This window comes from Epinephelus lanceolatus, chromosome 21, assembly GCF_041903045.1.
Source record: "Epinephelus lanceolatus isolate andai-2023 chromosome 21, ASM4190304v1, whole genome shotgun sequence".
Taxonomy (NCBI): Eukaryota; Metazoa; Chordata; class Actinopteri; order Perciformes; family Serranidae; genus Epinephelus; species Epinephelus lanceolatus.
Genome location: NC_135754.1, coordinates 13256726 through 13280939, shown reverse-complemented (window position 1 = coordinate 13280939; position 24214 = coordinate 13256726). Strand labels below are relative to the sequence as shown.

The 24214-nt window shown below is 45.4% G+C and overlaps 1 protein-coding gene across 3 annotated transcripts; it reads left to right on the top strand.

Annotated features, from left to right (window-relative positions):
- ep300a (EP300 lysine acetyltransferase a) lies at window positions 1-22439 on the top strand. Of its 3 annotated transcripts, none has more exons than XM_033610649.2 (31): window positions 1-597; window positions 2521-3191; window positions 4878-5057; window positions 5426-5756; window positions 6469-6582; window positions 6973-7206; window positions 7606-7711; window positions 7860-7985; window positions 8578-8695; window positions 8992-9133; window positions 9819-9893; window positions 10099-10184; window positions 10422-10574; window positions 11140-11646; window positions 11959-12364; window positions 12530-12648; window positions 12977-13040; window positions 13322-13497; window positions 14354-14442; window positions 15628-15708; window positions 15984-16040; window positions 16158-16235; window positions 16345-16412; window positions 16631-16781; window positions 17088-17234; window positions 17370-17483; window positions 17609-17774; window positions 17947-18114; window positions 18249-18410; window positions 18609-18890; window positions 19037-22439. In XM_033610649.2, exons 1-31 carry the CDS (start codon window positions 504-506, stop codon window positions 22292-22294), a joined length of 8523 nt encoding a protein of 2840 aa, XP_033466540.1. In that variant the 5' UTR covers window positions 1-503; the 3' UTR covers window positions 22295-22439. The 3 variants fall into 3 exon arrangements, with proteins under 3 accessions (XP_033466540.1, XP_078019344.1, XP_033466539.1); XM_078163218.1 differs by having other exon boundaries at window positions 6469-6588; window positions 11146-11646; XM_033610648.2 differs by having other exon boundaries at window positions 6469-6588.
- The last annotated feature ends 1775 nt before the right edge of the window (window positions 22440-24214 follow it).

Genomic DNA, 24214 nt, shown 5'->3' with positions numbered 1-24214 from the left:
TTTATTTTTTTATTTGCATCCCCTCATCCTTACCCGCTGCCACCAGCAGCACCACCATCACTTCGCAGGCAAACAAGCCTTTTCTGCCCGACATTATCTCCATCCAGACTCCGCTGGAAAGGAGGTTGAAATGACGGATGCAACCATGGGGGAGAGACCCGGGGACAGTTTATTTACATTGGAAGAGGCTGTGTAAGTTTAGAGGGAAGCCGCTGCCTGTGTCTCCTCTTTACTTTCACCGACCCCCTCCTCCTCCGCTGGCAGAAATTTATAAAGAACAAAAAATCCGACGAGGGAGGGAGGGGGGTTGATATACGCCGAGGCTGAAATCGAGAGGCGAACCCAGGGAAAGAGGAGTAATTTGTACACGGGACTTTCCCCCTCTTAGTCCCCCAAAAGGAGGGGGAAAAGTCGCAATATTGGAAACGAGAAGGAATGAGCTTCTAAGGGCGTGAAAACGTCTGCAATTGTGGATACTTTATATATTTTTATTTCGAAAAAATATGGCCGAGAACGTTCTGGACTCTGGCCCGCCTTCAGCCAAGAGGCCTAAACTCTCCTCTCCGGCACTTTCCGCCTCCGCCAGCGATGGAAATGGCAAGTATTGCTTTATGATATCATTTGTTACTGTGTTATTCGTTAAGTTTGTTATTTTTGGGCGGCTTGGGTTCACTTAAAAGGGGAAGAAGACGCGGGATTACTCTTCTGTTTTTGTCGTAGCTTGCTAATGTTAGCTTGCTAGTAGTGAGTGTGTGTCGGACGTGAGGAACAGCTCCCCCAGCTAGCTCGCATGCTAACAGCCATTTTAGCCGGAGGTAGCTCTGTTAGCCATTCGGCTAACGCTAGGCTAGCTAACCGAATGCGGGTCCTTTACTGACGGTCCCGTGTCTAATGGCTACTTCAGCCGGGCTGATAATAAGCCCCATGCCAAACTAACTTATGATAAAGTTTTTTGTGTGTTACAGTTGTGCCCAATTGACAGTCAGCTACAACTACCCCCCATTCTGTTATTTGAGTTTCAAGGCTTCAAGCGTCTAAAGCAATCTGTTGTGTTGCCCCATCATAACTCGGACCCTTTCCCAACTAATGTTAGCTACCGTTCATAGTGTTTGTGAAAGCAGAGGTTGCCGATGGTCAGGCTAGCCTTGTGGGATACACAATTTTAGGCCCACGGTCCCGACTAATTGTTAAGCTCAAATTGGCATTGTTGATGTGTTTTTTGTGGATGTCGTGTGACAGCAGCTGGAGTAGTGGCCTGAGAGCCAAACTGTGGAGCATGGACAGCGCCATGTCCTGCCACTGCGATATCAACCAGCAAGTCAAGTTAGCAAGCAAAAAATTGCTCTAAGCACGAAATAATAAGCCAGGTCTCATCACTTGATCATTCATTTTACCACGAACAGCTGAATCTTGGACTGTCCACTCAGCTAATATTGACCGTGGCAGTCAGCATCTGTGCAAAGGGACTTTTATGGTTAAATCATCCAGACGGTGCACACATTCACGTTACCTTGCATGATATATTTTGAGGATCAGTGCATTGCTATCAAGAAAGGGGTCTGTGCGTAAGGTATGCAATTTATTGCACTTAGATTTATTGTCCTCCGTTATTATTTGTGACACTGCCATGCAGAGTGTTTATAGTTGAGTTGAGAAGTAAAAGCACATGACAAATTGAGCAGATTGATATGAGAAATTGGTATAAGTTCTTGCATACTGTTACTCTGATTGTACCTTCAAAAAGCAGTTTGTAAATAGTGTTTGTTGCTGATAACTAATTTCTTAATTCTCAGATGTAGATTATTAAAACTCAGGGCTGCAGATTGTTGTCATTGTAGATCAACCCATTGACATATTCACAATGAATTAAACAAAAGAATGGCAAATTACCACTGCGAGTGACAATTAGAACTTAATGAGATTCTGTATTTTGAAAAAATGGTCTTGATGTCCCTCATAAAAATAAATAAAGATAATTGACATGTATCATGTATCATATTTGTTTGCCTAAGCTGTGTGCATTTTAATACAGTGGATACAGACTGACACTGAATGTGCGTTTTACCGATATGGCTCCATTTTGTGGTGTTACTTATATGAAATGGTCCATTCGTCACCTTGTCTGTTCAAACCTGTCTTTGCAACATGTTGAATCATTTTACTGGTCAGGGATTCTCTGTGCAAGAAGGCCATGTGGGCGTGTGTGTTTGCATATGTGTTTGTGCACACATCTTCACACACACAAATTCTCTGAATCTCACCTGGAGTTTAGTGCTCAGTTGTGTTGTGCCTGATGGCATGTTGTTAATTTCTGATGGGAGAAAATTGTCTCTAAACAGCTTTTGTCACTTTTAATGTCAAGCATGCAATTGCATTTTCACTCAGTCATGCTGAAAAATGAAGGATTATACCAGCTTAACATGGCTGTGGCCTGTATTGTCTTCCTCTCACCTTTCCTGTCTTTCTCTCCCATCTCATTGACTCCCCCCTCCTAAACTTTGCATTTCTTCTCCATTTTAGATTTCGGCTCACTGTTTGACTTGGAGCATGATCTCCCAGACGAGCTCATCAGCTCCAATGAACCAGGCCTGGTCAATGGCGGGGATCTCAGCCAGTTGCACACCACTCTGGGAGGAGGACCTGCAGGGCTGGGTCCTGGAGGAGGCAGTGGAGGGGCAGGAGGACTGGGACTTGGACTTGGTCCTGGCGGGGGCCAGGATGCGGTGGCCAAGCACAAACAGCTTTCCGAGCTTTTGCGTTCAGGGGCACCCACCTCGGGCCAACAGGGGCACCAAGGAGCCATGGGCAGCCCAGGAGGCCCCACTGCCATGGGGCAACACTTGGCAAACATGAAGGCATCCCCTGGCCAGGGGCCTCCGCAGATGATGGGCCAGGGGCAGCAGCAGCACCTCTCCCCTCAGCAGCAGGCCAACATGATGCAGCAACAGAATGCTGTAGCTGGAATGATGGGTGGCATGAACAGGGCCATGATGGGAGCGCAGCAGAAAGGCAATAATGGACAGCAGCAGCCAGGCATGATTGGAAGCCAGGTGATGAATGGCTCCCCCAGGATGGGCTTTGGGAATCAGGGGATGGGTGGCAACAGCAACCTGTTGGCCGAGACCCTGCAGCAGCAAGGAGCTGGGGGCCAGGCTGGGATGAGAGGCCAGCAGCCTGGAGCAATGAACAAGGTAGGCACTCCTTCAATCATCATGCTTTTCCTATGGACGTAGTTTAACATTGCATATGAACTGTTTCATTCATTTTTAAATTTCTGATGATATTTACGTTAAACAAGAAGGTTGTAAATGCCATAACAGGTAAAAATAAGATCCTGTATGTACACACAGTCAGTGTTGTTCTCCTCAATAGTCGTGTAGAACTCGCATTATCTTTCAGTCACTGCTCAAAAATGTTTACGACTGCCCAAAACCTTACCTTTGAAACAGAAACATGGACTAGTTTAAATATATAATTAGTAAAGGTGTCATTACTTATAATTTATCATTTAGTAAGTACAGTTGGTAACTGCTAATTTTGCACATAATTGTAGGTCAAGATCTTATGTTTATGTGCAAAACTTATTCACAAATTATATTTAGGCCTTAGCTTAACGTTTTCCTTTAATGTAAGCTACTTTTCTGCAGGCTCTAGTTTGGCTCTTTACCCAGACAGAGATGCTTAATTTTTTATACAACCTCATTGTAGTGCTTTGGGTCCGTGACTATATCCATGTATTTCACAGCCATGAACAACACGTAGCACCCTCATGCTTGGCGTTAAAGTGGCAGAAAACTGCTCTGCCTCTGTGATTGACGGTCCCACAGGAGTGACAATAAAAATGTTGCAGTGGCAGGCTGCTGCCGCTACTGCTGCTGAATGAATGTGTTGGAGACACTGATGTTTGATTATGCCATAGAGATCTGAAGCTGTAAGAGGGGTTTCAGGTTAGGTATATGAAGCAGTTAAAGAAAAATGCAGTGGACCCACTGAAGCTGATTGAAGGAATGAGGAGAAGAGGAAAGAGACGGGGATACTAATGAGGAATAGATCAGTGATTTTTAAAAGAAAAGTTCAAATAACCCCCTCAGTGCACAGGAAGAAAAGAGGAACTACTCTTGTTGGATAGCTATTACACACTCTGCTGTTACTTCTGTTGGCACGAAGGTTTGGTTGCAAAGGTTTTAATTACTTTTTTAAATTATATAATTAGACATTACCTGATGCTGTAAACTGGTTAACTGATTTAGAAGTGCATTGTCTTTTTTCCTTAGTGAGTAACTTAGTAGAAACTAAGTGCAAGTGGTAAAAAAAATTCTTTTGGGAGATGAAAATTTTGGCTTTGAATGAATTTTTCACTGTTGGAATCCTTTGGCAATCGGACGACGAGAAGCCCCAGGGGGGCAATGGCCAATATTTCTGAAAGTCCAGTGTAGCAAGACTTCCTCTTCCATTTGGGCAAATCTTCATAAACAGATATCTGCGTATCAATGCAGATTTTAAAAAAACTAATATAAAGTTTAAGTGTCAGAGGATAGCTGACACTTGAAATTGCTTTCAACCAATGTGTTTCGCCTCTGTACACATACTGTATACCTGAAGCTCAAACGTGATTAGTCAATTCTACTCAGATTACAAACAGAAACCAGAATACCTCCGATACCAAACTCTTGTCCCACTGCCAACAGATTCTGCACACGATTGATTCTGCAATGTGATCACTGATAACATCCATGAGATGTGGTTTCAACCACATAGTTAATTGTTGTCTTAGTTTACCTGATTTTCTACATCACTCTCTTCTAATCTTCATATGTCTTCATCATTCCCACTGACTCCCCGTCACTCCTCGTTTTCCTTTTTTTTTTTATTCCTAGATGGGGATGATGGGGAACCCAGGGGGGCCTTTTGGAGGTCCATATGCAGGGCAGGGGAATCAAGGTCTGGGAGGCGCAGGGCTGGGCCCTCAGCTCCAGAACAAAGGTCCCATGGGCAACAGCCTGGCCCCGTTCAATGTGGACAAGAAGAACCAGCCCATGCAAGGAATGGCCGCCATGGTAGGGAACAAACACACTGAGAAAATGTTTGTGTACATGTGTTAGTTGCAAGTTTGAGTTGTTCTGCAATTCTTTTAACCAAGTTGGCAGATTTAAGTATCAGCCCAAAGTGATTCCCTTATCTCTTCCCTGCTACCTTTTCTCCCCATCGCACTACTGTTTTACTGCTCTGTATTCCTGCTTTCTTTTCATTTACCTCACTCACCTCTTGTAAATTAAACACTGCCTCCTGTCCTCTTAATCTGCTCTACCTCTCCACTCCCTACTCCCTGTTACCTTTTAACTGATCCCTTCCTATTTCCTATTTAATTACTACTCTTGTCTCACCCACGTCATCGTTTCTTATTCCCTCTCACTTCACTTGCCAGGGCTCCCAGCAGTCACAAACAGGTGTGGGCGGCCCCTCTAGTGCACCTGTGGGAGGTGCCCCAGGAATGGTGCCCAACGCTCAGGCAAGTCTGGTGGGTCCCAGTGCCCAGGTTTCTGCAGCATCTGCCGCTGCTGGAGCGCCGCCCACAGCTGACCCTGAGAAGCGCAAGCTAATCCAGCAGCAACTGGTGCTCCTGCTTCATGCACACAAGTGCCAGCGGCGGGAGCAGGCCAACGGTGAGGTCCGGCAGTGCAACCTGCCCCACTGCCGCACAATGAAGAACGTCCTCAACCACATGACTCACTGCCAGGCTGGCAAGTCTTGTCAGGGTGAGTCGAAGGGATGCTGCATGCTCCTGCACTCAGTGGATAGCTATGATGCATCCCTGTGTTTGACAAGCAGGCTCTTGACAGACACATTTGTGTAATAAAGGATATCACAGAGTTGTGATCAATCTCAGTCATCCTATATTTATCCAGTTAACAAAGATTGTTTGATAGTGTTTGTACATCATTGCTATAGAACTCCATTGTTGCCTAAAAAACTGATTTGATGACTTTCTATAGAGTTGCTCTATCTGGGGCAGATGTCACTGTGCATGCTCAGAGATGAGGTATGGTGCTGACACAGATTTGATTTCTGAGGTTGACAAGCTGAGAGAAATTAACTTCACTGGCTGTACCCCTCCTAATGAAGGAATATTTCACCCATTGCAACGGTATAGCTCTCAGGCAAATGATGCAGGAGGCATAAGCTGTATAAGGTTGTGGCTGCACGGACCATACTTATTGTGAGTTTGTTTTCGGTAGTGCTAGGAAGATAAAATAACGCCAGTATTAGGTTAACTTTGTTACAGTTTTCTGTGTCTTATTGACTCGGCAACTCTTTGTAGGCAACAGGCAGGCATCTCTAATTTAATTAATTAATTTTTTTCCCATGACCTCACTTTTTTTCATTCTCTTTCTCCTGCCTCCTCCCCCTCCCTCATACACCTCTGTATTCCCCAAATCTTCCTGCATCTCTGCCCATTTTCATCCTCAGTTGCCCACTGTGCATCATCGAGGCAGATCATCTCCCATTGGAAGAACTGCACGCGGCATGACTGTCCTGTGTGCCTGCCGCTGAAGAATGCAGGGGACAAGAGGAACCCGCAGTGTGAGTGTCTGTATCTGACCAAACAACGTTATACATTCCTTTTCTTCACACTACATTGTACACCTTAATGATAAAATCATATTATGCTATTTTTATGTCATCATCGTTTTTACTGATGTTGTGATGTGTTATTGCAAGTATATTGATATAGAAAGATAATGCTAATATTGTTAAGCCTCAGTCTGTGCTGGATTTGAACCTGAGACCTTGACAGTATAGTGAGCTAAACATTATCTGTGGTGTACTAAACGATAATAAGATTTGCGGCATGCTTTTTGGCTGTTTTGCCTAATTATTCAGCCACAGGGATTTCTCATGCTTTGTTTTTTTATATTCTCTTGAGCAGATCAGATGTATTATTAACACTCTCCTCTCCTTATGTCCTCACAGCTCTACTCGGTGCAACAGCTGCAGGTCTGGGCAGCTCTCTTGGGGCAGTACCTGGTGGCCAACCAAGTGCTCCCAGCCTCAATCCGCCGAGTCAGATTGACCCCAGCTCCATAGAAAGAGCCTACGCAGCCCTGGGCCTCACCTACCAGGGCAACCAGATCCAAGCTCAGACTGGCCAGCCCAATATGTCCAACCAAGGCTTGCAGGCTGGCATGAGGCCTCTGAACCCAATGGGTGAGTTAGGCTACATGTTTACCTGCTTCACTCTTGAGAAAGAAATGTTTAACCTTGTTTCTAATAGCACTGAGAGCTTAGAATTTTACCGGAGCCAGCATAAGAATTTTAAACATGTATAAAAAGAGAAATATGTAGAGCATTAGATGCTACGTGGCCTTCAGTATTGTCAGCAGGAACTCTGAAAAGTGCCTGCCTGAAGTATCTTTCAAAGGGCTCCAAGTAAAAAAAAAAAAAAAAAGTAGCCCTGTAGATGCAGTCTGATTAGCACCTAAAGATTGTGCTTTTGATGCCATGTGGCGTGAAGACATTACATATATCCAAGGTATATGACTGTTTTTATTAGTAGGGGAACACAAGAAATTCAGCTTATAAGGTCTTGTCCTTTTCCGTGTGTAGGTGGGAATCCTATGGGAGTCAATGGAGGTGTGGGAGCTTCCCCTCAGAGTCAACAAGCCAGCCTGTTGCAGGATACCATGATGCACCTCAATGTGAACAGCCAAGGGTAAGAAGGAACACATACGTGCCATTTGGCAGATACATTGATTAGAAGCATCCATCATGGCTACATCAGACCAGGGCAGACACATGTCTGTCTTGTTTTTTTTTAAAGAAATTAATCATTAAAATTATGCCCTCTCTCTCTCTCCCAGTCTGATGAATGATGCTGGTGGGGTTGGCTCCATGCCCACAGCAGGCCCTCCCTCTGCCTCAGGCATGAGGAAAAGCTGGCATGAGGACATCACGCAGGACCTACGAAACCACTTGGTACACAAACTGTAAGTATTAAAGATGAACTACACACTACAATTTTGTTTGCACCGTACTTTTAATCATATTCTCGTTAGCGTATTATGTTATTACAAATTATCTTTCGAACAATACGCACATTGTGTGTATAAGAATCACTAGTATGAGTGTAGACAGTGGTAGACACTTGTATGTGTCTGCTTGGATTTGACAGTTCGGTTAAGCTGGTTGACCGAAACCCCAGTTTGTGTCTCTTACACATAGTTGCTAGTATTATTAGCAAGCTTTCTTAAGCACTGGCGGAGAGACGATGTCATACATGAATGAGAAATGTACTTTTCTTCAGTGGCAGGCCATAACATTCACTACAGTAAACACCCGTGCTATGACTTTGCGCTGGCACTTTCCCAAAGACTCACTAGGTAGTGCCCCTTGTAGTAGAGCTGCTAGCTGAGCTACAACACAGGTAACCACGCAGAAACGCTCTCAAAGGGACTAAAAAAGACATATAGTGTTAAAGTAATACTTTGTCTGACGCAGAAGGTAACAATTTAATTTTTCATCTCCTACCTCCTTTCCTCCTGTTTTGCTTACGTTGTCTGTTTGTTCTCCCACCCACAGTGTCCAGGCCATCTTTCCGACTCCAGATCCTGCTGCTCTCAAGGACCGGCGAATGGAGAACTTGGTGGCCTATGCCAGAAAGGTTGAGGGAGACATGTATGAGTCAGCAAACAGTAGAGTAAGTTTCTCTCTCCTTTAGCTCAGTGTGCTACTCAGAAACAAAAACATTGTTGGGCGTAGGTGAAAACCTTGAGGGTATGAGCTGGACTGGTGAATTACTGTTGTTACTCGTTGAAGCCCTTCCTGTGTGTTATTCTGTTGATAACTCGGAAGTCCTACAAAAGTTTTTTCATTGAAGTTTTATTTCAACATTAGACAGTCATAAGTTTATTTTTTTCTATACCGCTCCTCCATGTTCGAGACGTTTACCCCCCCAGCAGCATTTTCCTTACTTTGTCACCCTCTTTTTGACAGGCTGAGTACTATCATCTGCTAGCGGAGAAGATCTACAAAATCCAGAAGGAGCTGGAGGAGAAGAGGAGGACCCGTCTCCAGAAGCAGGGTCTGGGCCTCGGGCCTGCCGGCATGGGTCAGCCCCCAACTGGACTGCCTCCAAGTGAGTGGCCATGCAGCATAATGGAGATCTGGATGAGCTCATGTTACGCTGGGCTGCACGCATTCATGTGAATGATAATTTAATCCAGCAGAATGTGACATTCGGACATTTTAGCATTGCTTTGTATCGCTTACCTCATGGTTTAAGATTTAAGTAATGCTGTGTGACTGCAGGATTATTTGTATCACATTGTATTATCTTGATGTTCTGTTTTTGGATGGACTTGCCCATAGTTTGCTTATTGGACAGTTTTGATATCATCCAGCATGGTTGGAAAATGTTAGAGCTGAGAAGGGGATTAACTGGATCCTATTTTTTCCTCTGTTACTTTGGCCATGCATTACACCTTTTCCAGTGTTTTCTCACAGTTTGTCACGCTTGGGCCTCCGAGTAGAGTAGCTTGTGTCAGTCTTTGTCTTGAATTGGTTCAGATTTTACACATATTATTAATCAGTTGCCCCACAGATCTTTTTAAAAAGCTTCAAACTGCATTACTAGGTGTCTCTATTTAATTATTTCAAAGTGCCCCTTATCTTTTCTGACTAAAAAAACAAAAAAAAACAAAAAAGGATTTAACATTTTGTTTGTGCAAACTTCCCACACGTGGAGGGCATTTCCATTTCTCCCTCTCTCCTGTGCACAGATGACAGCTTGATTTTTCATTCTCCTGTCTCTGTTTTTACAGATGGTCCCCTCCCTGACCCATCAATGGTGCGACCAGCTGGACCTAATCAGATGGTCAACAGGATGCAAGGCCCAGGTAAAGAACCAATAGGGCCACCAGGGCACACCGCATGACCCAAAGTCTGACACAAAGTTGTATTTTGACATGTCACTTTTACACAACATGGAAACCGCACTGCTGCACTGGCACAGGAACTATTTATGAACAAAATACAATATGTAGTGTGGTTTCCATATGGAATATTATGTCGTTTGTCATAACAGTCTCTGTGTTTTGTCAGGTATGAATCAGTTCAATCAGATAGGCATGCAGTCTATGGGCCAGAGATCCACACCTCCTCTCCCCATAGGAGCACCTGGCAACCAGGTCAGTACTGAACACTCCCCATGTATGACAGTTTTGTTTTTATTGTTTCCCTAAACACAATTAAGAATTTACTTCCTTGTACCGTTTGACATAGTGGCTATAAGAGTGTGTTGTTTTGAAAGTTTTTCAGCATAGAGAAAATTAATTGTTACAAACTAGCTTACAAAAATGTTACTTTGGCAGAAAGTGTTGTGTAGGCATTTTTAACCCCTGCCAATGCTCCTTGACACCTTTTAGATGGGGATGGTCGGACCCAGGATGGGGCAGCCTAATGTCAACCAGCTGCAGAACCAGTATCTGTCCCAGGGACAGTTTCCTGGCTCAGGACCAGGAGTTGGAGCAGCTCAGCCTGGGATGGCTCAACCTGGCGTACCGGCAGGCATAGCACAGGTAAGGTGGCCTAAGTTAATTTTCCTGTTAGTCAGAGTTTTATTAATAAGGGATGTGTGGCAAATTACAGTCAAGTCTTTACCGAGGACTGAGGTTTATCCTGAAGCATAAACATTAGTTTTGTCTTAAGCATTTGGTATGATAGGAAAGATTGTGAGGATGCAACTACAGTGCAATCAGTAGATTTTATCTTTAGGTCTCAAAGTGTCTGAGTGTACATCCTAAAGTTGGAGGGTGGTAGATGCTAGTGTAAAATGCAACACTCGACTCCTTAATGAGTCCTGTGCCATCAGAGACCAGGACCCCAGCTTAGGGACCGTTTAGGACAGGACCCTCTGGCTCAGGAATACATTCATAAATTAAGTGTTCTGAAAAAATCCTGTGTAAATGTAAATAAAAAGCACCTATAGTAAAAAAAAAAACAAAAAACAAAATGAAACCACTGGTCTTAAAAGTGATGTCATGCATTAAGTTCTTCTTGAACCACAGCTTTTATTGACCCTCTTCCTGTGCACCCTTCCTGTCTGTGACCCTTCTCTTCACTCTCATCCTCCTCTTTCCTAAGACACAGATGGGCACTCCTCCCTCGCTTCCAGTTGCTAGTCCTCTAGCACAGCCAGGTTCAGCCAGTGGTCCCAGTGGCGTCTCCACAGTGGGGCCCATGGGTCCTCAGAGCGTGGGTGGTGCAGGTCCCAACTCAGCCGTCGGAGCCCCCGCTTCCTCAATGACTCCATCTAACACAAACCAGCAACCCAACTCCATCCCCCATTTAGCAGCCATGCGTGGCTCACCCTCCCCTGCTCACAGCCGGTCCCCCGCTCACAGCCGATCTCCTACTCCTCACCAAACACCCCCGAGACTAGCCGGGTCCCAGACCCCACAGCCTCACACCCCTAACGCACCACAGCTGGGTCCACCTTCAGCCCCCCAGCAGAACCAGCTTGGTCAGGGCCCCGGCTCTAACAAGCCCATCCAGCAGCAGCATATGGGGCCGGCTGGTTCAACCACTCCATCTCATCCCGGATTGGCCTCCAGCTCGACGCCGCACGGTGCTCAGCTGCCACGCACTCCGGTCAGTGTGATTTAGCATATTACCTACTTATTTCATTGATATTGTATCAGTAACTCATGTCTCAATATGTAAAATTTATTTTAACCTGTTGCTTCCCCATGTATTACCTGGTCTTTACCATGAGACCAAACATTTTATCCTTGCCTCAGTTATGATTAAACTGTGCATCCTTGGTGTCTTGATTTGTCCCATGCTTCACCTTTTTAGCTACTCAAAACCTTCCATCTCGTCAGAGTATCCTGTCTTGTTGGCCTTCATGCATCACTTTGTCATAATCACAATTTCCATGCTCGTTTCTATGTCTCTCTGTAGTTGTCCCAAAAGGGTTCATTCCCAGCGGACAGTCAGGCCCTGACTCCAGCCTCTGTCAGCAGTCTGGACACTTCCTCCCAGCAACCACAGTCGAACGCCTCAGCCACTAACCTCGACCCCAAGATGGAGGTCAAGCAGCAGGATGAGGAGGAGGAGAGCGACACCGGCAGTTGCTCCAAAGGAGGGAAGCTCAGCAACCTCAAAACAGAGGAAAAGCCTGTGAAATTAGAGCTGAAAAAGGAGGAGTGTACCGGAGAGGGAGGTAAAGGGGTTCCCATGGACACATCGGCAACAACGCCGACATCGGGTGTCAAGACAGAAGACAGGAAACCGGAGGTAAAGAAGGAGGTGAAAGAGGAAGAGGAGTCTTCGGAGGCAGCTACACCAGTTCCAGTGAAAAAGAAGAGTAAGTATAACTTCTGATCTTACATGCACTTTCTAAACATCTCCTTATATATAATAATCGATTCAAATTGGGTGTTTTCTTTTTTTGTAATGGAATCCAAAGGGAGAGGAAATTTTCCGATTACTCTTTCATCCCATTCTCTTCTCTCATCTGTATTTCTTCCAGTCTTCAAGCCAGAGGAGCTTCGTCAGGCCCTGATGCCCACACTCGAGTCTCTCTACAGACAAGATCCAGAGTCTCTGCCCTTCAGAATGCCTGTAGACCCACAACTGCTGTGCATACCTGTATGTATCCCCGCTGATGTCGAGATGTATAAATTCCTCTCCCTTGTATCAACTGCCTTGTCCCTGTTGGTGTTCATCATGTCACTGAGTGTATTCTTCTTGCTTGCTTAGTTGAAAGTGTCATGGTCTTTACTGTCTTTGGTGTAGTTCCCTCGCTTTAAGAATTTGAGCAGAAATCCTACATCTCTTGACTGCTGTTGCTTGTGGTGTATTTACCAGGATGTAGTTTCCATATGTTTTGCTTTATTTGTGTGTATGATTTACTCACAAAACTGGGCCAAACGTTTTAACTGCTCAATGTAAACACATGCCCTTTGTGTTCTTGCAGGATTACTTTGATATTGTGAAGAACCCAATGGATTTGTCTACTATCAAACGCAAACTGGATACAGGTTAGTACATGCTGCTTATTATTACAAGGTTTGGTCATTCCTGGGAAATGTAATAGACCACAATTAAAGATGAATGAACTTGTGTATAGATTTGATCGAGTTATGAGTTTGTGTTCTGCTGCACTGCACCATTTGTCATGCTGTGTTACAAAGAATAGTGTTCTGTCTCTATTTTATTTGACATGGCTTTTTCTTAGCCGTTTAATAGGAGATGCTCCAATGCGGCAGCTGCCTTTAGTTTGGAAAGTTTCCTCATTTCATGCTTTGTGTTTTGGTTGTAGGTCAGTACCAGGATCCCTGGCAGTATGTGGATGACATCTGGCTCATGTTCAACAACGCCTGGCTGTACAACCGCAAAACATCCAGGGTGTACAAGTACTGCTCCAAGCTGGCCGAGGTTTTCGAGCAAGAGATTGATCCCGTCATGCAGAGCCTTGGCTACTGCTGTGGGAGGAAGGTGAGACAGAGTGATGGATGGGTTGAAATGGAAATGTATGTTGGTGAGGGGCAATAGTGTAAAAATTGAGGAGAAAGTCTTGATGTTGAGATGCTCAAGTGTAAGAAGGAATGTTGGATGAAGTCAGTCAGTATTTTGTCTGTATAGGACCACTCTATTCACCACATTAAGTCTTTACTTGATAAAGTTAGAGGCTGAACGATGACACCAAAAAAGTTTTAATTTCCCCAGGTTTCAAATGTCCAGAGTTTTAAAAGTAGCTTCATTTGTTTTGGGCAACACGTAGCATGTCATTTATTTTAACTTCAGTGTATGACGTTGTGTACGTCGTGAGAATGTGACTGGATAAGATGGTGTGTATGAATGTTGTATGTTTAAGATGTAGAAATTAACTCCCATCATTCACATCTGAAAATGGAAGTGGTGAAGTGGGTTCATAGCTAAATTTGGCCTTGGGCATGCCGACGCCATATCACGTTTCAGCTCTCATTAGACTCTGCTATTTTTGGTTTTGCAGACAAATAACAAAAGTGATTGGCCCTTATTATGAAAGGCTAGCTGAAGGGTTACCTCTGACAATGAGACAAAGCAGAGGATTTTTTTTAAACATTTCTTTAGCTATAATAACTTTTTTATAACAAAACTAAGCTGGTGATTCATAAACTACATGTCATGTTTGACTAGGTTTGTTGTATCACATGCAGTAGCAGTTAAGGTGAACTACCACTGGAAGCCTACAGAGATCTTATTCATATTGTGTACGTTTGATTAGCTTAGGGGCTGTGACTTAAGTTACCGTTGTTGATGGTCAAGAAATTAATGTTGTTTTTTTCTTGTTTTTGTTTCTGCCCATCAGCTGGAGTTCTCTCCTCAGACACTGTGCTGCTACGGAAAGCAGCTGTGCACTATTCCCAGAGATGCTGCTTACTTCAGCTACCAGAACAGGTATGGAGGGAGTGAAACGCCCATGTATTAAAGGGTGGAGAGGCAACTAGATGGATGGATGGGTCAGTAAAAGAGGAAGGCATTATAGAAGAGATAAATTGGATAAAGAGACTATCTATAGTGTGCATCTGATTAATTATGTTTCCCCAAATGCTTCCCTTCACCTCATGTTCCCCGTTTTTATACCTCCGTGTGGTGCCTAATGCACTGGCATTTTAACAGTCGGTCCTTTCTTCTCACATTCTTTAAGTTGTTCTTGGTGTCTTTAAACTTACCTATAAATAACACCTCAACACAGAATGTTTGAAAAGGTATTTGTCAGTGTTTAAAGAAAAGGCTGCACAGACAAAGCAAAGAAAATATCATGTTTCTGAAGTGCTATTTGTGCTTTTGCATGAAATGATCTTTTAAACGGTCTCACAGCACCCTGAAGTGGCATTTTCTTTTTGGAGGAAGCAGCAATAATGCAAGTTTTCTTACTGCTCTTTCAACATGGGGTTTGGTTCCTTGCAGACTCCACTCAACATCTTTTTGATTCTTCCTGTCAGTTTTTTCTTTTTACACACCCATGAAAACCTTACTAGAATGTGAAAGGACCGACTTTAAAATGAACTGCTTGAATGGATGAACAGCTGAGCAGCTGTCTGTGCTTACTTCATATTTGTTCAGTGTCTGTATTATGTCCTGTGCTGCCACTTCCTGCTCCAGTTCCCTTTTCACGTTTAGCTCCCGTTGATTCTGCTCCTGCTCTGTTAGCTGTGATGGTGCTTGTTGTTGTTGCTCATCCTCTCATGTCCAAATTGCTAATCTGTGCTTTGCCTCGGCTCTCTGCTGTGTGTTGTCTTGGATGTTCGTCTCGTCTTGTCCCTGGTCCATTTGACCTGTCTGTCCTCCCTTCCGATGGCTGTGACATCAACATTGGCTTGCTTTTGCCTTGAACAACCATGCACTTCCAAACCCATCCCCTCCCATCTCCTTCACCCTCACCCCTCAAAATCATGACTGGCTGTTGCGATGACGACTTCCTGCTGTCCTGCGCTCCCACTTCCTGCTTGCCCCGCTTGTGGCACCCTGCCTTGCCCATGTCCTGTACCAATTGGTGACTGCCCTCCCGTGCGCTGTCTGTGATTGACTGTGCTGCGGGGAATGGTGTAGTTCACCAAAATTTGGGCTTATTGCTGACAGGTACCACTTCTGCGAGAAGTGCTTCAACGAGATCCAGGGAGAGACGGTTTCCCTGGGCGACGACCCCACCCAGCCACAGACGTGAGTATGAACCTGAAAATGAGCATAATATGTTCCCTTCAAATGTTCTATTTGAAAAGTGATCGTCCTGACGTTTTAAAACCTAGTACTGCCTTTTCATGAACTATCTCTGGTCATCTTCCAGCCACATTCCTGATAATATTAGCTATGTGACTTGTTTTTAAAATCTAATTTTACAGCAGCCTGTACTCAACAGTTCTGTTGTTGTTGCTGTATATTGACAATTGCCTCTTGTTGTTCTACATATCGTCATACTCTCTCTTAATTGATTTCAGATCGATTAACAAGGAGCAGTTTGAAAAGAAGAAGAACGACACACTGGACCCTGAGCTGTAAGTTAACTGCTCGTCAAAAGTCAAATATTAGCATCTGGGAAAGAAGATTAAACCAAATTTGTTTTGAGGACTTCAGTATGTAATTTGCCTCCTCATCTCTGTCCCTCTTTCCAGGCTTGTTGAATGTATGGACTGTGGGCGCAGGATGCATCAGATTTGTGTCTTGCACCATGAAACAATCTGGCCCTCAGGGTGAGCAGCAATTTCTCATTTCAGTTGTTCTCAGAGGAATGTCTAAGATAGTTTGCTAAATATTGTTTTGATGTTATCCAACTGATTCAACGGACTTTTTTTCCCACAGTTTTGTATGTGACGGCTGCTTAAAGAAGACAAACAAAACCAGGAAAGAGAACAAATACTCTGCCAAACGTAAGTGGCCACGCTTCTTGTGGTTTTATCCTGATCTTTTGTTTTCTATTCATATGAGACTGCTGTCACATATTAATCCCATATGGTCACCATTTACCAACTCAATGAACACACATATACATATTTGGATTATTTCTTGTAGCTTATTTTTTCTCTCTGCTGTTTTTACCAGCCGTCAAGTTAACTAAACTAAAACAAAAAAATCTTTACCCATACAGGGTTGCCTCAGACGAAATTGGGCAGTTACCTAGAGGTGAGGGTGAATGACTTCCTCAAGCGTCAGATCCACCCTGAGGCTGGAGAAGTCTTTATTCGCGTTGTCCACGTCTCTGACAAAGTGGTGGAGGTCAAACCAGGCATGAAGTCCAGGTACAAAAACAAGACACATTGCTGAACTTGAGAGTGAACAAACTAATTTTTCTCTTCCCATCAAGATTTGGAGATGCCAGTCTTATTTGCTCACAGCCACATTTGTGTGTGAAATATATTAACAGATTTTGCTGTATTTTTTGTTTATTTTTTTTACAGAATTTTAAAGAATTTAGTGCAAGTATAGAAGAAATGTATCTGTACTCAGAAGCTAACAAAATTATCAAGTTTATTAGTGAAGATTTTTCTATTTTACAGTCAGTAAGTTTAGATTTATGTTTTTTTCTTTCTCCTTTTTGTCTACAGATTTGTGGACAGCGGAGAGATGTCAGAGTCTTTCCCATACAGGACAAAAGCCCTTTTTGCATTTGAGGACATTGACGGGGCAGATGTCTGCTTCTTTGGTATGCATGTTCAAGAGTACGGATCTGACTGCCCTCAGCCCAACCAGAGGTAAGGGCAATATCACCATGTTAGAGACATTGTTTTTCTTTCTCATGAAAAGGGAATCATTTTTTTAAAAGATCAATTTCAGATTGTATTTCAGCTGTTGTGATACATTAACATGTCCTTTTTCCACCCACTCAGGCGAGTATACATCTCCTACCTGGACAGTGTACACTTCTTCCGGCCTCGCTGTCTAAGAACTGCCGTCTACCATGAAATCCTCATTGGCTACTTGGAATATGTCAGGAAGCTGGGGTAAGTTCTGCTGCTCAAAGAAAACATTTATTTTGGTGTCTGAACGCTTGTCCTGTCACAAAACGTACTTAAGTCTTTAAATGAATTTTGCTTATTATGTACGTTCTCTCGCGTGTCCTCCTCAGCTACACCACTGGGCACATCTGGGCCTGTCCACCAAGTGAAGGGGACGACTACATCTTCCACTGTCACCCTGCAGATCAGAAGATCCCAAAGCCCAAACGCCTCCAGGAGTGGTACAAGAAGATGTTAGACAAAGCTGTGGCAGAGAGGATAGTGCACGATTACAAGGTTAGAGGCAGTATTCATCTTTATTCTTGTACGTGTTGGAGGAATGGTCATTTTGAGATTCAGAGTTTGAGACCTTTTCTTTTACAAGCATGTCATGGTATAGCTGACAGTATTGACTGAATGGATCCCATCCATGCAAAAGATTAACTTATTTTCCAATGTGGCCCAACAGGATATCTTCAAGCAGGCGACAGAGGATCGTTTGACCAGTGCGAAGGAGTTGCCTTACTTTGAGGGTGACTTTTGGCCCAATGTGCTGGAGGAGAGCATCAAAGAGCTGGAGCAGGAGGAAGAGGAGAGGAAAAGGGAGGAGAACAGCACTTCCAATGAGAGCATTGATGTAAGAATGCTGTGATGAGTCTATACATATTAAGACTATATATGTCGCTATGCGGGAGAGGGGTGAAAAAATGGCATTATGAAGAAAGGTTTCTCGTCAGGTGATTGCTTATATTTTGCTTCTTTCTTGTGCAGGACACGAAAGGTGACAGTAAAAATGCAAAGAAGAAGAACAACAAGAAGACGAGCAAGAATAAGAGCAGCCTGAGCAGAGCCAATAAGAAGAAGCCAGGGATGCCCAATGTCTCCAACGACCTTTCACAGAAACTCTATGCCACTATGGAAAAACACAAAGAGGTATGGGAAATATATATATATATATATATATATATATATATATCATTCTTACGTGCCAGCGTCTTATCACTCTCAAGCAACTTACTGAAGGAGTGGAGTGAGAGGACCGGAAATATTGACTTAATTTTTCAGATTTTACTCTGAGTTCAAAAAGCTGAATATGTTTTCATCTGTTTGCCCCTCTTTTTCCTGTCGTAGGTGTTCTTTGTGATCCGGCTGATTGCAGCACCAATGGCAAATGCCTTGCCCCCTATATCAGACCCAGATCCCCTGATGGCATGCGACCTCATGGATGGTCGTGATGCCTTTCTGACATTGGCCCGAGACAAACACCTGGAGTTCAGCTCACTGAGGAGGTCCATGTGGAGCTCTATGTGCATGTTGGTGGAGTTGCATAACCAAAGCCAAGACCGCTTCGTCTACACTTGTAATGAGTGCAAGCACCACGTGGAGACTCGTTTCCACTGTACCGTCTGTGAGGTGAGTTGGGGAAGAGTTGTTTGGCTGGGTCTGCTTTATGGTAACAATTGATAATAAAAGATGATATTTGAGTTACTGGATTTATTATGTTAATATAAAACCTGCTGCATGTCACCACTAAACCTGTCACTTATCCATCCCTACAGGATTACGACCTGTGTATCACATGTTACAACACTAAGGGCCACGTCCACAAGATGGAGAAGTTAGGCCTTGGTTTGGATGATGAGAGCAGCAACCAGGCAGCCGCAACCACTCAGAGCCCTGGAGACTCTCGTCGCCTCAGCATCCAGCGCTGCATCCAGTCCCTCGTCCACGCCTGCCAGTGTCGAAACGCAAACTGCTCTCTGCCGTCCTGCCAGAAGATGAAACGCGTCGTTCAGCACACAAAAAGCTGCAAGAGAAAAACCAACGGTGGCTGCCCCATCTGCAAGCAGCTTATCGCATTGTGTTGCTACCATGCTAAGCACTGTCAGGAGAACAAGTGCCCAGTTCCGTTCTGCCTAAACATCAAGCACAAGCTCCGCCAGCAGCAGCTGCAGCACAGACTCCAGCAAGCTCAGATGCTAAGAAGGAGGATGGCCAGCATGCAGAGAGTGGGCCAGCCTGCTCCTGGAGGAGCTCCTGGGGGCAATGGCCTGCCTTCTCCAGGAGCCAACAATGGAGCAACTGGTCCTGGTACTCCTACATCTGTAGGCACACAGCCTCCCACCCCACAGACACCCACTCAGGCAAACATGCCTGCACTTCCTCAGCAACAGGGAGTTGGGATGGGTGGAATGGGGGGAATGGGAACCCCAGGCCAACAGCAGCAGGTTCAGCAGCAGGGTGGTGCCATCCCCCCTCAACACCATCTTCATCAGTTTCAGCCAGTGGCTGGAGGAGGTGGAGGGGGGATGATGAACTCTCCTCAGCAGCAGATGGTGCCTCAGCTCCAGCAGCAGCCTCCTAATGTCCAGCAGCAGCAACAGCAGCACCCTGGTGGTTTGCCTCCATACAACCCCAGACCACCTGGGGCTTCTCCTCTCCACCAGTCCCTGGGCAAACCTGGACTGGGTCCAGCCACACCACCCCAGCAGCAGCAACAACCCAGCCAGGGCCAGGGGTCCATGCAAGGCCAGCAGCAAGGGCCCCCTCTGGCTGCTGTAGAGACAGCCCTAAAAATCCAGCGTCTAGCAGAGACCCAGAGACAGATGGCTCAGGCCCAGGCTCAAGCCCAGATACGTGGCTTGGGACAGGGGGGCATGATACCCTCACATCCTCACCACCAGAACCCCCAGGCCCAGATGGGCATGCCCCACATTGGGGCCCAGGGCATGCCCCCTCAGGCTCAGGGAGTTGTTGGCAGGACTATGTTAGACCCACAGCAGCAGGGAATGCTGGCGGGGATGCAGCAAGGTGGCCCTCAGTCACAGCTGCCACCACAAGTGCAGCAGCAGCTCCAGCAAGTCCAGCAGGCAGGTGGTGGCCAACTTCAGCCAGCAAACCAGCAGTGGGGTGCTGGCGGACCAGCCATGAACTCACAACAAAGGCCAGGCATGATGGGTCACATGGCACCACAGCAGCAGCCAGCAGTCGCTCAGCAACAGCAGCAGCCAATGAATCAGCAACAGCCGCAACCAGGAAACCGCGGGCTGATGCAGGTAATGGGTGTATCAGGTGGGGCAGCAGGGGCACCCAATCCAATAGCAGCTGCAGCTGCATCAGGAAACCTTCCACAGGCAGCACTACAAGACCTCCTGAGAACACTGCGGTCTCCAAGCTCACCCCTCCAACAGCAGCAAGTCCTCAACATCCTGCGCTCCAACCCCACCCTTATGGCTGCTTTTATCAGGCAGAGAGCAGCCAGGTATCAGGGTGGTCAGGGCGGCCCTGGAGGACCAGGAGGGCCTCCACAAGCGGCCCCTGGAGGTGTGAGGTTCCAAGGGGCTGCTGGAGTGCTTTCTGGTGTAGGAGGGCCCGGGCCTAACCAGCTTGCTAACATGGATGGACAACAGCAGGTTAATGTGAACCAGCCAGGCCAGCCAGGGATGAACATGACTCAGGGTGGAGCAGGGGGAGGGAACATGCCCACCATGGCTCAGATTCAGCAGTTACAACAGCAACAACAACAACAGCAGCAGCGACCAATGTTGCCTGGGAATCTACAGCAAATGGCTGCATTACAGCAGCAGCAGCAACAACAACAGCAGCAGCAGCAGGGAGCAATGCAAGCAGGGCAACAAGGCAACATTACCAACATGACCCCGCAGTTCAGAGAGCTGTTGTTGAGAAGACACCTGCAGCAGCAGCAACAACAACAACAGCAGCAGCAGCAACAGCAGCAGCAGCAGCAGCAACAACAACAACAACAACAGATGGGAAACCATGGGCAGTTCCAGCAGGCTCAAGGACTCCAGCAGCAGCAGCCAGGCCAGCAAGGTTTCATGCAGCCTGGCCAGGGAGGGCAAGGGATACCCCCTTCCCAACCTCAGTCTGGAGGTGGAGGCGGTCCCCAGCAGCAGCAGGGAGGACCACAGGGTGGGCCAGGACAGCTAGGTCAGCAGCAAAACTACTCCAACTCCATGTCACAAGTAGCTGCAGCGATCCAGCAAAGGCTCCAGCATCAGATGCAGATGCAGCAACAACAGCAACAGCAGCAGCAGCAGCAGAATTCAATGGGTGGTCTTCAAGGACAAGATGGAGGGCCCGGTGGAGGTACTGGAGGACCAGGAGGACCCCCGCTCCAACCTGGACAAGGCGGACCAGGGCAGGGGCAGCAGCAGCAAGGTGGAGGAGGTGGCGGGCCTCCACTGCAGCAGACATCCCAAGGTATGCTTCATCCGAACATCCACCAGAGGCTCCTGCAGCAGCAGCATCTTGGTGGGGGCTCTCCAGCCCAGCACAGCAGTCCCATGAGTCCCCAACAGCAGCTGGCGCAGTCCCCCCACCCCCACCTCCAAGGACAGGGAGGACTTGGTCCTGCCGGGTCGCTCAGCAGTCAGGTCAGGTCGCCTCAGCCCTCGCCAAGGCCGCAGTCACAACCTCCCCACTCCAGCCCGTCCCCACGCATGCAGCCCTCCTCCCAACCTCAGCCTCAGCCCTCACCTCACCGCATCTCCCCGCAGACCCAGACCGGCTCACCCCACCCAGGTCATCTCGGCCAACATCACCCCAGTATGGCGCCGCCCCAACCTCCACAACCCCAGCAGCAAGCGTTAGCTCAGCAGCAGCCGGGTAACTCTGTAGATCCTGGGCAGTTCAGCTCAGACCAGAACTCCATCATGTCCCAGCTGAGTGGGATGACAGGGATGCACGGCGTACAGGGGGGACAGTCGGACATGTTGGGCGGGAATAATAACAGCAGCGACAACAACCAGGAGCTGGGGACGAACATTAACCACAGCAGTTTAGACCTTATGTAGCCTTGACTCCATACTGTCTCTCTGTCTTGATGCTCTGATCAGTTGCCCCAAATGACAAACTGCCATGAAAGGAGAGCGAGGTGGGGACTACTGCTTTGGGGTTTTAGAAGTTTTTATTTTTATTTAAATATTTTTGTGATGTATAAATACGAACTGAAGCTTCCTTCCTATGGGAGATGCAACATAAATCTTAGAAGTCAATAAATGAATAAATTAAAACAATGGTAAGTTATTGCTGTTAATATATATCTATATATTTTTGCCAATTGTGTACAAAAAGGTGGAAGGGCAGTGTTTCAGGTTGAAGATATTTCTTCCTTAGTCTATGACACAATATTTTTGGGGACTGAGAATTTTGCCTTTTTATGAATATTTTTAAGATTTTAAATGTGGCTAAAAATTAAAAGTGAGTTGACACGATGTACCTTTTTTTTTTTTTTTTAATTGTTTTTGTTTTCCTCCTCAAATACCCAGTCATAATGGTATCTATTTTGCAGAGAGTTAAGTATATTTTATTTCTGAATTTATTATTATTTTTTTCTCCCTCAATGGATTGTAATACAAGCATCAACATATCTTCTGTTACAGGAATCTTTTTCTGGACAGTTTTCACAGCAATGTACATTTTACAGCGACTGCAACAATTCACATATATAGAATTTATTTTATACGATGAGGTGGGTGGGAGGGTGTGTTCAATGCAGTTTGAGTTTGACAGGTTTCCTAGTTGTTTTTGTTTGTTTTTGACAGGGTTTATAGGTTGGAATTAAAACCTCAACAGTGTTTCGGGGAGCGGGTGACACTGACCGTGGGTTTGGTCATATTTGTATGTTGCCAGATCCGCAGAACAAATTGTTGGGCCACCTCTCCATCCTCCATCTTCAGTTCTCCTATGAATGTGCACACCTTTCTTACCCTCACCCCCACCCTCCCCTTGCAGGAAACGGAGGGATGAACTGTTGATGTCTGATCGTCTAGCTTCTGTTTCAAGCTGGCCGATGTTAAAAGGTTGTGCGTGTACATATATTACAACCTTGTTCTGAACTGTGATGCTGAGAAGAGGTCGATAACGTTTTTTGGGCTGCAGAGTTTACGAAAATCCTGCCTGTATCTTCAACTCCCTCAACGGTTTCCCTTTTGTTCCTCATCCTCATGACTGCCCCTCAGCCACAAGATTTAATTCAATGTTAGTACTGTACAAAGTAAGAAATGGTGGACTTAGATACTGTTTTTGTAATGAAAGTGAAAGGTGTAAAAAAAACCACAACTGTATATACTTTAAAACCTTAATATGAGCAGAGGAATTGTTTTCTGCTGCTTGTTTCCCCTCTTGTTTGATTGGATATTTGCTGTATCTGTTTAAAAAAGTACTCCTGAGCTACTGTACAGTATTGAGATTCTTTTCTAAAAGGTACAGTATGGGGTGTAGTAGGTCACAAGCACCAATGCGCCTTTTTCTGTGTATTTTTGACAAGGTTTTAGGGAGGGAGGGGTTATCGCAACAAGTCACACCTGAACAATCTCAAAAGTTAGAACCTGCACGAAGTAGAGCTGAGACGGGGTTGATTAGAGGTGTGATCCGGAAGAGTTTAAATTTGGTCATTTAGCTTTTTATGGAGAGGACTGAAGACACAATATTCACATGCTCACTATTTTTCTCAAAAGGTTGGGCTTGCTGGGTATGGGGAGGGGATGCATCAGAACCAGGTGGCAATATATCTTGAGACTTATTTTATAAGAAAAAAAAACAAGGAAAAACTGTCTTTTATATATAGATATATTATTTAATTTTATTTTTTGGAAATAAAACTTGAAGCTACAGGAATTATTAGATAAAAACATGTTTTGTTTTGTATTAAAGATGTTATGGTGATGCAAAAAGACACTGCAGACAGTCATTCAGTTTGCTCTGGGGAGGCC